The following is a 17,023-nucleotide window of genomic DNA, read 5'->3' as shown; positions in this document are numbered from 1 at the left end:
ACTCACTGTTGGGCAGAAAAGTTGGACTAAGGTTGAATTCAACTTCATCACCCCTGCCTTTCTCCCGGCAGAGTGAATATATTTTCATTACAGCATAACCACGTTAAGGATGAGGCGCTCCAAGACAGTTTTGCTCCAGCAGGGATCCCCTCTTTGCGCTTCTTTTTCCAGCTGAAATGAAGCTGCAGCGTTTTGCGATTTAGTACCTAAAGATGGATTATTTTCGCCAAAAAGGGGCGGCCACCACCCTTAGCATGTCCCAGGGGTCCGGGACGACCCTCCTGCGGTGGGCGCCGCGGGTACCAGCGGCGTGGGGGGTACAGCTCGGGGGTACCCGGGGCGGTTGCCCCTCGCCATCCAGAGGGAGCAGGTACAGCTCACTTTTGGGGCTGGAAAAGGAAAACAGGAAATGGGCTTAAAGCGCAAAATTCTAAACCCCAGTCAGGTCCGTAAAAGTGGAGAAGCCAAGCCGAAGAGAGGCGGGGCAGCGGACGCGGCAGGGCGCTCAGGAGTTAAGCCCCGCGGGGGCGGGGGCAGCCCGGCCGGGCTCCCTCTCAATGGGACGGGGCCGGCGGCGGGGCCGCGCTCGGCCGTGCCGCACTCGGCCGTGCCGCGGGGATGTCGCAGGCTCCGCCGGGCGCGGGGCAGCTCCAGGACCTGCCCGACCACTCTCCGCGGGTGCGCGGCGCCGTGTCCGAGCTGCGGCGGCGGGCGGAGGCAGAGCCCGGCCAGCGCTGGCCGCAGCCCCTCTCCGATGCCTTCCTGGTGCGGTTCCTGCGCGCCCGGGACTTCCACCTGGAGCTGGCCTGGAGGGTGAGGAGCGGGGCGGCGGCGGCAGGTCCCGGTGCCCGGGGAGCAGCCGGGCTGTGGGCTCGGGCTGTGGGTGGGTCCGCGGGGTGGGTCCGCGCCCGGCGCTGCCCGGGTCGGGCGAGGCCGAGCGCGGATTCGCGGGTGTCGCGGCTGGCTCGGCGCGGTGTCGATGTGGTAACATAAAGGCTGTGCTAAGCGCCCTACAGTCACTCGCCTATACTGTAAGCGCGGTAAGGTCACAGCTCCGATTACGAAATAGTATCCTTCAAAGGACACCCTTGTCAGGTTTATCAGGCTCAGGTTACTAGGAGCCGTAGTAGTTTCACTACGGTCTTATAATTATGAGTAAAAACTTCTTCTTGCTTGGAGTTTAGTCTTTTACAGCACTCCTTGCAGGCTTTGATAAGTCGTGGTACTTTCCCGGCTATTTGTATGCCTTTTTGGCTCAGGACACACATATTTTTAATATCCAAAGGCACAGATTTTTATCAGTTTGTTTTTTTAATGAAAGTTTGACAGCCGTTAAACCTTTGGAATAGAAAGTATTTCCAAATCCTCCCAGGGCAAAAGCATTGATTCACATGTGCCAACTGAAAGCTGTGTTTCCGTGGAATTTTATGTTGTTGACACAGTATTGCCCAACAGACTTCACCTATTACTTTCTTCACCTATTAGTTTCTGACTTCTCTGGACTGTGGATTGTCAACATTTACTCACCATAAGAGATGATTGTGTGCATATGGATGTATGGCAGGATCAAGGTAGCTAAAAAAAGAAATTGAGAAATTGAATTAGGCCCTTAATCATAAATAGCTTTAAAAATTGTATTTTTGTTCTATTCATTTGACTCATGACATTTGCATCATAGCTTTAAACCTTTCCTCCTCAACAGAAGAACCAACGAGTCATGGCAGATGCCTTTGGGTTTTATGTATATTACTTTTACTTGAGATTGTTAATGAGATTATCAAAGCTGTGCAACTAACCATTGTAGGACCATGCCTTTTTTTTCTTTCCAAACAAAAGCCATTTTATTTTCCTGTGTTCCTTGGTTCCAAAATGCTTAAAGGGCTTAATGAGGACATATAGACTCCTAATTGCATTGCAATTGGTTGTTACTGGTGATCCTATAGACAGGGAGGTGGCACTTCTGAATTTGGCCCACATGGTTTTGCACTTTGATGGGATTGTGAGGTGTGTTAGGTAGGTAGGGCTAATCTTTGGGTGCATGGAATCTAGACTAGGTATAGAGATAGGAGTCTATGAAGTAGCAAATTTCCTATGCTTCCCTTCTCTTGAGAATCAGCCCTAGACACTGGGGACCTTATTTGAAAAAGTTGTCTTTTTAAAACCTCTTTAGATTTTCTGTGTCTCCACAGACTGTTAAGTTTCTGAATTTCAAACCTTCATTTGAATTAAGAGATTCAAATGTTCAAAACCAACCTGTGTTTAATGTTTCTGTCTAGAATTTCATTTCTCTAAGTGCTGTACCCACTTGCATTTAATCTTCTACATACCAGCTGACACCATTTTCTAGAATACTTCTCTTACAGTATGAGAAGAATAACAGAAGCACTTCTTTTTTTTTCTTCCCTTTTTTTTCCCCCACAGGAATGTATTTATTGCAATTGGTGTATCAAGGCCAAAAAGAATTATTATGCAAAAATCTCTTGTGGTCCTAAGTTGTATGTTGATCTAACCCAAGTGTGACTTCATGCAGAAGTTATGTTAGTATTTCATCCTAGACAGAGCTGTCCTGCCATCAGTCCAGAAAGTGGCTCTTCCATCTTGTCCTGATTTGATGTTGTCTCTTCTTCTGGAGTTCAGGCCATTAAGATTCTATTTGCCCACTGGGCTTCCATGTACTACTGCATAGTATTTGTAGTGCAGCTAAGGGATAATCAAAGTTAATGGCCCTGTCAATGCATATAAGCAAAGGTTGTCCAGTATAAGTATGGGCTTATATTTAGCCTTAACTATGAATCAAGAGTCTGGCACCTGACCAGACCTTTTTATTGATTCATTTCTGGTTAATAATTGACACAGATTTATCTGATCAACATTTGGAAATGCTTCAGAAAAGAGTAATCAGGTAGATTGTGTCAAAACATTCAATTTCTAAATCCTTTATGGTGAGTCATAACAGCAATATTTTTCCATTTTTCCAATGGCAATTCCAGACTTGCTTTTAACTAATGATATATTGATATCTCTCATGCTAGAAGAAAATCTAGCACTGAAACTGGAATTGAAGGACTCAAAGAAGAGATAAAACTGTCTTAATTTCTTGAAGACAGTGATTATTCAGTCAAGCTTGGTAACAGACTTTCTCACAGAATATATTGAGTTGGAAGGGACCCATAGGGTCCCATTGGAGTCCAGCTCCTGGCCCTGTACAGACGTCCTAAGAATCACACCATGTGCCCGAGAGTGTTGTCCAAATGCCTCTTAAACTCTGTCAGGCTGATGCTGTGACCACTTCCCTGGGGAGCCTGTTCCAGTGCCCAGCCATGCTCTGGGTGAAGAACCTTTTTCTAATACTCAGCCTAAACTCCCCTTGACGTAACTTCAAGCCAGTCCCTCATGTTTTGTCACTAGTCACCACAGAGATCAGTGTCTGCCCCTTTTTGAATGTGCCAGCTATGTGTGTATATTTGACTTTGCTGTTATCACCAAAACCACTGTCACTCGGATTCACTATGAGACATCTGGATAATTAGCAACTCTTTTTGGACATAAATGTTACTTCTGGCTTTATTATGCATTACATCCTATAATTCTTGTATAGGACTGACTGTCACTGACCTTGGAATGCTGTCTTTTTGTACCTGAAATGGATTATACTCTGGGGAACAGAAGAAAAATGTTTGGCATTGAAACGCTATGCAAAGGATTTTCATAACATACATATGTAAGCATAATTTTTGTGGCACTGAAAACTCTCTAAATATCTAGGATCCTTTTAAGAGTTCTGGTTGATACCAAAGCATATAGCCAGACTGGTTTTGCATTCGATTTATGGAGGAATGAGGATTTCCTGGGGCATTCTGTTGCAAGGAAGTCACTTAGAATGACTATGCTGTACAAGAAGTGTTGTTTTCTGTAGTGTCAAACACACTGATGAGTCTCAGGCTTGGTCTCTGAGGATCTGCACAGCATTCAAACATAAATGCTCAGTTGAAATCAGTTACTTGGCTGCTTTTCTTCCATCAATCCCAAGGAATTCCTTGAAAAGGATGGAAGAGCCCTTATTAGCTCTCTGAGCTGACTCTTGAGGAAATACAAGTAAGTCAGCCAGGCTTCCCTTTGTGCTAAGCCAGCATGTGCCAGGCTTTTTCCAGTGACAAGGAGGTAATGCATGAGGAATTAGGAAAGTTCTGTGTCTCTATAAAATATCTTAAATTCTTTTTCTGTGTATACTGTATGTTTAAATTCTGGGAACACATATATACACACATATATAAAAAGAAGTATAAAATACGTATGTGCAAAGGTTTATATTCTGAAATTTTAGCTGTGATTTCTCCTGCAAAGAATGCCAGTAGAAAACATTTTTTCCCTAGCATTGTGTGCATTTGTACAGCTTATGACACAATAGAGGCCTGATTCTGCCTATCATCCATGTTAATATAAATAAATAGTAATTAATCAAGAAAAATATAATTCATTTACATATACAGATGCATTAGCTTCTCTAACAAGCACAGTGTTTTCTAGTTCTTTTGTGTCTAAGTAAAGTACAAAGTTCACTTTGGTTTGTGGGACATGAATCTTAGTTTAATTGGTAACTTTGTAATCTTGTTCAGAAATCTGGATCTATCTCCAACAGACATTGGGGGGAAAAAAACTCTTAATTAATGCTGAATGACAGACACCGGAGTTTTTAATCCAGCTTTCCCCCCCTTTATCAAGTTATCTTGCATCTATTTTCAGATGCTGAGCAGATGCTAAGTAGGTTATTCTGTTTGTAAACACAGATAATTATACATTGAGATATTTTTCTTGTGTCGTTAAGTGCATGAGCCATTTTTTATACTGGGTAATGAATCTGTCTGGTTTTCCTGAGATTAGGTTGCTTCATCTATATCCAAACTGATTGTTATACACCACATTTATATTTTTCCCTTCTAAAAAAGAATCGTACTTTAAAAAATTCACATGAATTTCTATGCTTAAACAGTGTAAAACTAGAAAATCTCTAAACCACTGCTAGTGTTTGAAATCCTTTACATGTTTAAGGATTATTCTTTTAAGTGGCCATGTGAAACTTGACTATGTCCAGCTGTAAGAAAGGAGTTGCTTATGTAAATAAAAATTTACAGAATATCTGCCAAAACTAGCTGTAGATTTTGTGGAAGATTCTCTAATGCTGACCTTTACTTCAGATCTAAATAATTTTAGGTAATTAGATTTGGTTTGCAAAATCTGAGAACTCTTCAGCACTTCATGATTTTCTTGCCAAGGGGAGTATGTTTTAGACTTAGCCAAGTTACGTGTCTGAAAGATGCACTACTTTCTTGTGTCATGGAAAGTGTCAGAAGTATCCCAACCATATATTTGCTCCCTAATGGGTGTGCACATAGGTTAACTATGCCTTCTGTAAGGATCCTGAGTGCATCACAAGCTGAAAACACCACTCTCTTTCTTCCAAAGTCCAAGAACTTAAATCCTTGTTTCAAACTTGGAAAATGTAAATATCATGAAAATGAGAAACTAACTGTATTGACTAGACAGGATTATTTAGGGTATTGAATTAATGTGTCATTTTTATTCTCATCTTAGTTTTGGCAGGGAGTTCTTCAGAGAGGTGTTTAAAATATATATCTTCATGATGTTGTGGTACCACAGATTTTAGAAGTGACAAATTACAAAGCAACAGATGTTTGTATAGTTGTTTTCAGAGTGGTTTTGTATTTTTCTCCTATTTCAGTCTGTTTTGGAAAGACCAAGGATAAAGCATGTTGACATTTCTGTCTGGCACAAAGCAGTTGGGATTGCTCAAACAGTGCCCTTTGTAGACAGTCAAGTAGTGACAGAGTGAGATAATCAGAGTACCTCAACAGGCCTATCTTTGCAATTATAGTGAAGTTCTGTTCCATAAATTAGCTTACTTTCCCTACTTCCTTCCTCTTTCCTTTGCCTTGTTTGTTTGTTAGTTTTAAATTTAACCTAGGCTAAAAGTGATTGAATGCAGCCAAGAGACTTCTAATAAAATTCTCCTAATAGTTAAATGTTTCTTTCTGTGGTGATGGTTTAGGATGAGGCTTTGATTAATTTTTTTTTTTTTCACTGCCAAATCAAGTAGGAGTCTAGGATGGGATATAATTTTTTAATTGTTTTTTGGATCTAAGTACATATTTATAAGCTGTATTTCCTTTAAAAATATAGCTAATTTCTTACCAATGTACCATATATTTTTATGTAAATTTTGCTGATAAACAATAATGTTTTATAAATAATTTCCTCATGGCAATTCATTTGAGAGACTTTCAAAATCATTCAAGACCTTAAAGTGAGCAGAAAAACATTAAGCTGAAGAAAAAGTATATTTTATGTAAAATGATACAAGAAGCTTGAAAATAAAGGGAAGAGTATAGAGAGAAGACAAATTATGTGACATGAACATGCTGTGAGCTACAGGATGGTGAGTTTCAGGTCTCCCTCTAAGAGTCTGTTGGGATGAATTCAGTTTTACTGATCATTTACTTCTGATCAGTCTTCCGATAAAAATACTGAAGAAAAATATACTTACATAGATAGAAGAAATTTGTCATTTTTTAAGGTTATATTCTATTAGTTGAACCTGACAGCTCTTTTAATTTTAGTATTTTTGTTGTGAAACATGGAGTAATTGATAAAGGAAAAAAATTTCTGTAAATACAAATTATAGGAAATAAAATACTTTTTATTGACGATTTCAGTACAGTGAACAGAATTTGTAAAACTGTGGTGAGGATCAGATTGGGTTTCCCTTCTTGATGAAATATAGAAACAATTTTAAAAGCTAGGCTGCACATGCAACCTTTAAGATTTAAAGCTATGTTTTGGTTTGTTGTGAAACCAGGTATTGAAAAATTCTGTTTCTCTTAGCTACTTTGAAGGTCTTGGGTTAGACCTCTAAGTCATAGCCATTGAAGAAATTAATACAAAATGTGAATTACTTGTAACAGCTATTTCTCTACTTTCCAGACTTAGCGATGGAGAAGTTAGTAGGGGTGATGCAGCACAGGCAAATTTTAGTTGATGAGCAGAGAGGAAGCATTTTAGAAGACAGTCTTGCATAACTTCCTACTTATGCACAATGTCCTGAATAAATTTTAGTTGCAGGGCATTGTTCATTTTCCCCACAACCACTTAGTTAATATTAAAAGAGAAACAGTAATTAGACTTGGAAGTTAGAATTACTGCATCATCAATTTAATTTTTCACAATCCGTTTCTAAGATGACCTTTAACAGTGCTGCCTGTAATTCCTCGACACAGATGGTACCTCACAAAGGACCACCTTTAATTGCCTCTTCCTCCGCATTAGTCCACAGCCTTTCTACACACAGCTCCTCCTGTGCCTTAGAAATTCTGGTTATGGTGCTGCCTCCCAGCCTTGGGAACCAGGCTGACCAAGTCCCTGACAACAGATAGGATCTCTAGCCAAACAGGTCCTCATTATTTCCACTCAATGGGAGGGAAATTGTCAAATGTATATTGGATGCACTGCTGTGTTATATTCTCTCATTTCAGAGGGGTAGAGGACCCCAAAAAGGTGCTGGATATGCTGATGAGTGTCCTTGTTTCAAATAGTAAACTGGAATTATTGATGACTGTGTAAAAAATAGGGAGGAAGGAAGTGAGTGAGTGAAGGAGAATGTTCCTCCATAAAATTTTGCATGTCTAAATTTAAAAAAATCCTGAATGAGTCTGATGCAGTAGCAAAATGGACAATCTGAAAGGTAACCTGAGCAGAAAAAAATTAGGTTTAGATGCATTTTTTACACAGAAACTACAAGCTTATTGTACATCAAATTTTCTGACACAAAATGACAACTGCAGTCCATTAATGATTTGACTGGGTTCTAAATTCATCATGGCAATTTATTCACTTATTTGATCCAGCATAGTAACCTTATGTTTCTAGGAGTAATTTGATTAAAATATACAATTAAATTGCTAATTTAATTAATTAAACCTGACTGTGACCACATTTGGAAAGCATATTTTTACTTGTGTTCTTCCTATAATAGCAGATGCTTACCTGACATCCACATTAACTTTTTTTCCAGTTATTGAAGAATTATCAGAAATGGAGAATTGAATGCCCAGAAATAAGTGCAGATTTACAACCATCTTCTGTTCTTGGTCTTTTGCAAGCTGGCTATCATGGAGTCCTAAGGTCAAGAGACCCACATGGAAGCAAAGTTCTAATATACAGAATTGGTGAGTGACAAAATTGCTTGGAACAATTTCACACCTGATTCTGACACTGAAGTTTTTGGGTTTTGTTTGTTTGCTTTGTTTTGTGATTTGTTTGTTTTTTAATTATCACCATTTCAGCAGCAAACCAAAAATATTTTAGAGTTACAACGGCAGGAGTTGATAAAACTAATCATATCAGAATATCTTAATTTGAAAAGTAATATATTTATGTTCCGTGCTATAAATGCATTTACAGTAATATAATGGTGAATTTACTGAGCTGTAACAATTAAATAATTTTACTTATATATTGGTATGGCTAAGCCTGTACAATCCCTTACAAAGAACCTGATTTTCTTTTTAGTGAAATTCTTGTTGCATCAAAAGAATCTTGAAGGTTAAAACTTGTAAGATTATGTTGTTTTTTTTGGCTCTGAGTGTCCCAAAAACCATTTGACTTCATGTAAATGTCAAAGCCATGGGCTAAGACTGTGGTACTGATGCAGATGCAGTGCAGAGCAGGGAGAACGCAAACAAAGGTGTACCCTTTGTCATATATTTAAGCTTGGATGAGCAGTTCACTAGGGTTTTGCTGTTTACTTGTAGCCAAAGAGCCCTAGCTAACAACACTTGGAAAATGCTTGATGCACCTCCCAAAAATATTTTCAAAAAATACATACTTAAATGAACACCATATCTCTATGCTTGTTTTGGATAGAGGCTTTATATTTGCCAACTTTCAAAGAAGTGTCTTATTATCATCCAGTCTAGTAGGCAGTTATGCCTTCTAAAGCTTTCATGTAGGGTTAAGGCTCTCTCATGCAATTTTTCAATCAGGCCACAGGAAAAAAAAAAAAAAAAGTGAGATTCACTGAATCGTGCCAGAATTCTGGTGCTGAAAAACAATTATGTTAATTGATTGGATTGATGATGTGCAATTTCTGCTAGCATGATTGTTACTGAATCGTACCTAGTACTGGGTAGAACATGCTACATTATGTGGTACCATATACTAAAAGAGTATCAAAGATGAATGAGGGAGCAAGTACAAAAACTAACTTATGCACAGGCAAAACGGTTTATTTCAGGAACTTTGTTCTTGCTGATTAATTCTTGCTCCTGAGAAGCACATTAGAAGCTGTAGGAAGAAAAAGTGCAGGTGTATGGGTTTTCCCATGGTGATGCAGAATAATCTATCTTCTCAGGACAATGGGATCCCAGTTTATTTACAGCATATGATGTGTTCCGTGTAAGTCTCATCACGTCTGAACTTATTGTGAAGGAGACCGAGACTCAGCGAAATGGAGTCAAGGCCATCTTTGACCTTCAAGGGTGGAGATTTTCTCATGCTTTTCAAATCAGTCCAGCAGTGGCCAAGAAAATCGCTGCTGTTCTCACAGTAAGTATGACATTATGCTTTATGCAGCTTCATTGTTATGACTTCCAATTTTTCTTCTCTTCCAAGCTATAGTAAATTTACCTTCTGTAGGCATTTTCAGACTATGTGACTGAGAAGAACAAAATCCTAAACCAATTACAAGTTGGGCTTGATTTTACCTAAATTTTATTATTCTATACCAGTAAGTGCTCTCTAAATTATGCTATTTTATAAGAACTTCACCAATCTGTTGCAAGACAAGAATTTTATGTCTGGAGAAGCAGTTGAAGCCCATATTTGAGAGGACCTCTGTTTGTTATCCTGTTTAATCTCTTCCATTCTTTTGTGCATTATCTCAATATTTAAAGCATTTATTCCTGTCTCAGAGCATATTAAAAATAGCATGCATTGTGAGCAATTAAGAGCAAGACACCTCTAGGTTGTTACCAGTATGGATGATGCTTATGTGATCTTCCATCTGCTAACAAAAAAATGTATAACATTATTGTTCTGCTTGCTTTCTTCCCCACAACATGAGCATTGTTTTGTGCAAATCACTGTTAACTCACCTCCTGCTTTTTCACAGAATTTCTCAGAACTTTACTGTCTTTAAGGCTTATTCCTTTCTGCCAAATTCAGTTGAGCTTTGCCACTGGATTTGAGGGGGAAAAAAAAATTAAAGAAAAAAGGGGACAGAGAATTGATAGGCAAGCTACAGTGTAGACCTATAATCTTATTTTCCTTCAGAAGTTGGGTTGAAAGTCAGTAATAATAAAACTCTTAGCCTGTGATGTGGAAATGAACCAGGGAGATAATCTCTTGCTCTGATTTAGTAAGGTTCAAATCTGAGATTCAATCAAAGCTTAGTCATTGAATTAATATCATCAGAATTTCAGATGTTCTTACTTTCTGATATCTACCGTAAAACTTTATTGAAACCATTAGGTACTCCCAACTTTGTACATCTAGAATAAGAACTCCTCATGTTATGTAGTCTGGGGCCAGATCTCGTGAAAACAGGACTAGTGAGAGTGTTCCAGTTGATTTCTGAGGTAGTAAACATATTGCTTGAAATAGAGCAGAAAGGAAGCAGAATAGGATTTGCAAGTACATCTAAAGGTTTCAATGCATTATTTCAAAGCAGGAAATTCTTTGACTATGATGTTTCCATCTTGACCTATTTCTGATTTTTTCAATGTTTTTCAAGCTTCTAAATGTTTATTCTAGGTATGGAAAAGGACAATTAAAAATTGTGTGTTTCCAGTGTTTTAAGAAGAAAAAGAATTTTTATCCCCCCATTACTTTCCTCACTTTTAACTGGGTTTGTAAATTTTATCGAGAGATTATATTAGTGTTGTTCAATATCATATAGTCATAGAATATGTTAAGTTGGAAGAGGCTCATCAGAATCATCAACACCAACACCTGGCCCTACACAGGACACCCCAAAAGACACACCATGTGACTGAGAGCATTGTCCAAACACTTCTTGAACTCTTGTCAGAATTGGAGCTGTGACCACTTCTCTGGGGAGCCTGTTCCAGTGCTCAACCACCCTCCAGGTTAAGAACTTTTTCCTCATATCCAATATAAGCCTCCTCTGACACCACTTCAGGCCATTCCCTTAGGTCCTGTCTCTGGTTAGGAGAGTGAAGAAATCTTCCCCACCTCTTCCCCTCACAAGGAAATTGCTGAGTGCAATGAGATCTCCCCTCAGTCTCCTCTTCTCAAGGCTGAACAGATTAAGTGACCTCAGCCACTCCTCACACTCCCCCCCAGACTCTTCGTCATCTTCCTGGCCCTCATTTGAAGCTTACTAATAGCTTAATACCTGTTTTATATTATAGTGCCCAAAACTGCACACAGTATTCAAGGCAAGGCCGCCCCAGTGCAGAGCAGAGCAGGACAATGCCCTCCTTCGCACGGCTGGAAATGCCGTGCCTGATGCACCCCAGGACATGCTTAATACACTCCAGAATATACTTAAAAATAAAAGTTAGGAAACCTTAGTTTTAACCCTGTATTTTACTCAAGAAATGTGTCTTACAAATTATTATCCGGTATCAAGAAACAGAAGTTAATAGAAAGAAAGTATGTTCTAAGGAATGGAAAGCATAGCACAGACAATATCTTGAAAAATCTGCTATCCCAGGGAAAAAATGTTTTGTGAAAATCATGGTAGTAGAGTTTAAGTATATGATAATCCATAATAACATTAAGTGAACATACAAGCTGATAATTTTAAGGTCTTTATCATACATTAAAATCTAGAAGGACTGGCACTAAAGAAATATATAAGCTTTGGATTTTTCTTCCTTAGAACTATTGAACTAGTGAGGAGATATGTTTGTAAGAAGTACCATTTTTATAAGCAGAAAACATGTCAGAGGTAGTATCAGATGGGATATGAAGGGAAGCTGTACTTTCCTCATTGCACAAAGCTTGTTTTGAGCACTGCCATATTTTCTCTTAAATTTCAAAGATCTGGAACTTTTAAATGAATGCAAGTAGAATCCAAGCTGTTTTATATTATAAAGACTGTATAGCAGATATTTTAAAAAATTCATTACAACAGTAATCTTCTTGTAAAGCTGAACTTCTCTCTTGGCCAAATTCCTAGTAATTTCAAGGCTTATCTGTAAACTATAAATATAACTTATTTAACTTAAAGTTAGTATTTTCAATAGTTTATATATATTTTTTATTATACTTTAGGCTGTAAATTGTCAATAAAAACACATAGCTAGATAGCATTTTGTAAATTAGTAGCAGAATCTTGTGGAAAATTATATACTTTAGAAGAAAGGCTGAGCACAAAGTCTGTGTACAATATTTATGTGCAATTTGGTATTCAATCTCACCTCCTACTGAGGTGAAAAAATGGTGAGATTTTTCCCTCTAATGGGGGGAACAAGATAGGATTTTTCTAAATGTTGTTCTTAATTTACACTGCTAGAAAATGCAGGAATTGGCATGGTCAGAAGAAATACTTTAACCTATGGACTAGACAGTTTTTACTGGCCTGTGCTTAGTAATAGAGGTGTTTCTATAATGTTTTCTTTTTCTTATTCTGTTTTCCATGTATGCTGACAGGATTCCTTTCCACTGAAAGTTCGAGGTATCCACTTTATTAATGAGCCTTTATTCTTCCACCCAGTCTTCGCTCTAATTAAGCCTTTTCTCACTGAAAAAATAAAGCAACGGGTGAGTGCACACAAATATTTTTTTTCTGCCACAAAACCCTTATATGACAATCTGCAGCACTTTCCTTAGGCTCTGTTACTCTTGAGTACTGAAGAACATAAATCAGTTTTGTTTGTTAGTGCCATACAGACCTCCAGAATCTAACAGTAAAGCATTTGCAGTTATTATTAACATGAGAGTTGCAAGTGGCGCTGTTATCACTACTCTGAAGAGAAAAAACAGCAACACAAAGAGGTTAAATAATTTGTTTGAGGTAAATTAATAATTCTTCTGCAGAAATAGAAAGAAATAGGCCCTGGATTTCCCAGTACTCTGTCTATAAATGATGGAGAAAAATGATCACTGAGCAATCGTTTATGGTCCAAGATGTGCAGAATTAGTAGAAGACAACTGTTTAGCTCTGACAGAACTCCAGAGGCATTTATGCATCCAAAATTGGTCAGATTTAATTTTTAATTTTTTTTTTCCAAATAGCTCCTTAGTTGCTTTAAATAGTTTTGCAGTTATAGATCTGCAAATAGATTTGTATTTGGATACAAAACATGCCAAGGAATATGGTTTATTGCAGCATAGGAAAAATATTGGAGTTTTCATCTGGCACAAAAGTGAAATGGTAACAGCAGGAGTAAGGTACAAAATAAGCAGCCCTGTCTATTGATGTTCCCATTCTGAAGCCTCCTTTTCTCAACACATGGATTTTGGGCATTTGCAATAGCCACTGCATGTCAGGACAGTAAATCCTAGAAAACTATCAGACTGGAAGTAATGAACAAGGCTTCAAAATAGCTACAATAAAGCAAGAGGAGAAGAAACAAACCTACAGTATTGCAAGGATTAAAGTGGAGAAGTAGTTCAGAATCCAATTCCAGTTGGAACTGAAAGGACTAATATATAGATTCTGTTGAGTATCTTCCTTGTCATCTGTCTGAACTTACATCCATGCTACATAACCTTGTTTTTAAATATATGTGGCAGGACAAGATAGTAAAGGCCATGAGCTAGATGAGAAGAACCAAAACTACAGCATTGCATGGGTAAAAGTGGAGAAGTAGTCCGGAATCCAATTCCAGTTGGAACTGAAAGATAAGGACTGATATATAGATTCTGTTGACTATGTGCCTTGTCACCTATCTGAACCTACATACATACTACATCATCTTGTTTTTAAAGTCATGTGGCAGAACCAGATAGTAATGGCCATGAGCCAGACAGGGCTCTTTTCTTGGAAATGGCTGAAGGGCAAGTACAAGATATCATGGCAAAACAAATCACCAGTATTCTCATGGTTTAGCTCAGTTTAGCAGTTTGGATGTAGTGTGTACTCTCATCAGCTAAACCTGTCTGCTAAACCAGTCTGGAACAAGTGTGTAGTTAGTTTTGTCTCCTGTGCTCACAGCTACATAAAATGCAGTTCTCAGGTTGTAGTCCATCCTTCACCAGCCTTCAGATTCAGAGGACAGAGTTTGAGTACCTAGGGGAAACTCACAAGGGTAGTTCCTCCTTTTAAGGAATTCATTATGGACAAATACACTTAGTTAAACCAAGCTGGTGCATTTAGCTCTTGCACTGAGATGCTTTGCTGCCTGTTCTCACTCAATTGTCTAGCATTCATACCCAAGTAAATGCTTTTAATATTTTGGTTTAGGTGTACATGCATGGAAATAACTACTTGCAGAGTCTGACCGAACACTTCCCCGTCAGCATTCTCCCACAGGAATATGGGGGGGAGGAAGTCTCCATTGAAGAGCTGGCCAAGGAATGGACTGACTTCATAATGGCATCTTCAGATTATCTTCAGAGCATTTCTCTGGCTGCCGAGGAATAACCTTAATACAGTATTTTATCAATGCTTGAGCACTGAAATTGGAAATAAGTTTAATATGAAAATTTCCATTGTGAATGAAACCAGTATGTCTTTGCAGGGCACTCACTGAATGTTCTATTGGCTGCACTGTTATACTAACTGGAGTCTATCAGTTTGAAGAGATTAATGAATTTTGCATGTTTGTTGCACTGTTTCTAATTGAGTAACTTGTATGCTAGATAGCTGAAGAGTGCATTGGATATCAGATTGATACTGCTGCTGTTAGGTCTTTAGAGACAACTCATCTGTAATAATGCAGTCCAGAACCTTACACTTAGCTCTTGTATCTTGGCTTGTCAAGACAATATAAAACAAAGAATAGACTGTGAATAGGGTAGTTTGTTGCAGAAATAAGACTACAGGGCTAATTTACAAGGGGTGAAGAGGCTGCATTTTGGATTGGTTCTCAGGGAAAAATGCTGCTTTGTTAGCTTGTATCAAATTGAAAATTAGTCAGCAATAGTGAGACATTTGTGTTACTTGTTTTTCTGCTTGTGCAGCTTCCCTTTTTATCCTAATTAACATAGTAATCTTCAAGTTTTATAGAAAAACACTACATATGCATTCTTCAAAGAACAGTGTGAATCAGGGGGAGGAACTGGTAAAAAGAGTCATAACAATCTTGAAAATTCTTATTTTTTTCTTCAAAGTAATACTGTCTATATCAACTATAAGTAACTCAGATTATGATCCTTTAATCCCTAGTGTAGAGGACTAAAGAGGTCAAAAGTTTTCAGTTGTTTTTATTATCTCTTTGTTTCTGGGGGTAAAAGTATGTTATCCTTTGTGGACCTGTACTTTAGAAATAGCTGTCGCATGTTTTAAGGGTGCTCTGAGGTCACATTGGACCTCGACATAGGAGATTATTGCTATCATCATTTTATTTTCAGCACAGTAACTGATCTTAACTCTGTTTTGTTTTTGCACAAGCAATATGTATTTAAGCATTACATATAAATTTTCCTACAAAAATATATATTAAAAATGCTTTTATCTCAGGTAGCTAGAAATTATAACTTCAGCTCTTGTGTAATTTTTAGGACATTGAAAAGGTATATAGACATAGGGAACAGAAATGAAACTGTCCTATTATATTAGAAATGCCTTACTTTAGATTATGATTAGTAATGCATCATTGTAAGAGCCATTGGAAACTATTCCTTATTAGCAAGAGGAGCACCTATGAAAGACCCCCTGGAGTAGTTATTGGTTGTAGTTTCTTCTGCTGTGGAAAGATCAATGCCAGAAATTCTTTCAAAACAACAACCGCTTTTTTTTTTCTTCCAAATTTCCTGAAGTGCCTTTTTAATTTTTTCTCTTTCAAAATATTTTTGATATGGGGCCTAAATTTAAATAAACCTTATTCAGATATATGATTATATGAAAATGTATTTCATTTCTATTTCTTTTTCTCAGATTTTGTGGTACTATTTTGTGATACACTGTTTTGTGATACAAAAGCTCCTTAAATAGAGGGGTTCGATGAACTGCAAATTCTTCTTTACAAGAAATTAGACTAAGTAGTCAGGTATCTGGCAATTGTTCAAGTGTGTAACTCACGTTCCAAGTAATTTACCAGGTGGAGAACCGAAGCTATTGTCTTAATATTACAGTCCTTCAATTTTAATCTGTGAATGTAAACTGCACAAAGGAATGAACCACGTTTCAGTGAACAAGAAAATTTAAACTTTTCCTATGAAACCAATCTTTGATTGCTACTGGTTTATGTAGCAGAAACCTCATTTCATTGCATATGTATATGCATATTTAGCTGGGGCTTTTTAATCTTTATTTTGACTTCACCAGCTCTATGAATATAAAGTCCTAAATGTCTTCAAAAATACCCTGATCCTGTTATTAAGTCGTAGCATGTTTGCATAACTCAGCAGTTAGAGCACTGAGTGCAGTTATTTTTTCCTGGACTGTTATTTTTTAATGTTTACATATTATATAGGAGGTGGGGCTCTTAATTGCCATTGCCGCTAATAATAAGAACACAATATAATTGGAACATTTACATAACGAATAGTGAAGATATTGGTATGATGTGCGGTGGCGTTGCAGCTTTCAGCAGCAGCCAACAAAACAAAGATCCCTAAGTGCATTATTCTTTATAAACATCGGGAGTGCCTCTAAAAAGAATAAAGTTCCTGTTAAAAGGTACAAATACAACTTACTACTGACTGTAAGCACGATATAATGCACAATTTTTAATTTTCCCCTCTTTTTAAAATGTATTAACATATGTTTTAATTAATAAACGCTTTCTGGTTGAACCAGCCTCGTCTGTCACGGGCGCGGTGGCGGCGGGCCGGGACTACATTTCCCAGCGGGCCGCGCTGCGGGCGGGCCGGGGCT

At 38.0% G+C, this 17,023-nt stretch overlaps 1 protein-coding gene across 1 annotated transcript; it reads left to right on the top strand.

The window, feature by feature from the left end:
- Window positions 1-540: 540 nt before the first annotated feature.
- Window positions 541-16,941, top strand: TTPA (alpha tocopherol transfer protein). The gene is made up of 5 exons (XM_021555627.3): window positions 541-813; window positions 8,087-8,240; window positions 9,425-9,618; window positions 12,691-12,801; window positions 14,447-16,941. The coding sequence occupies exons 1-5, from the start codon at window positions 619-621 to the stop codon at window positions 14,624-14,626; spliced, it is 834 nt and encodes a 277-aa protein (XP_021411302.2). The 5' UTR covers window positions 541-618; the 3' UTR covers window positions 14,627-16,941.
- Window positions 16,942-17,023: the final 82 nt, after the last annotated feature.

Source organism: Lonchura striata, chromosome 2 (assembly GCF_050655825.1).
Source record: "Lonchura striata isolate lonStrDom1 chromosome 2, ASM5065582v1, whole genome shotgun sequence".
NCBI lineage: Eukaryota > Metazoa > Chordata > Aves > Passeriformes > Estrildidae > Lonchura > Lonchura striata.
The sequence above is the reverse complement of the archived record's forward strand: the minus strand, read 5'-3'. Positions and strand labels throughout refer to the sequence as shown.

Bases quoted from the DNA above. Each gene is read 5' to 3' on its own strand.
- TTPA (XM_021555627.3), top strand. From the start codon at position 619: ATGTCGCAGGCTCCGCCGGGCGCGGGGCAGCTCCAGGACCTGCCCGAC. The intron at 814-8,086 runs GTGAGGAGCGGG...CTTTTTTTCCAG, and splicing joins ACCTGGAGCTGGCCTGGAGG to TTATTGAAGAATTATCAGAA. The intron at 9,619-12,690 runs GTAAGTATGACA...GTATGCTGACAG, and splicing joins AAATCGCTGCTGTTCTCACA to GATTCCTTTCCACTGAAAGT.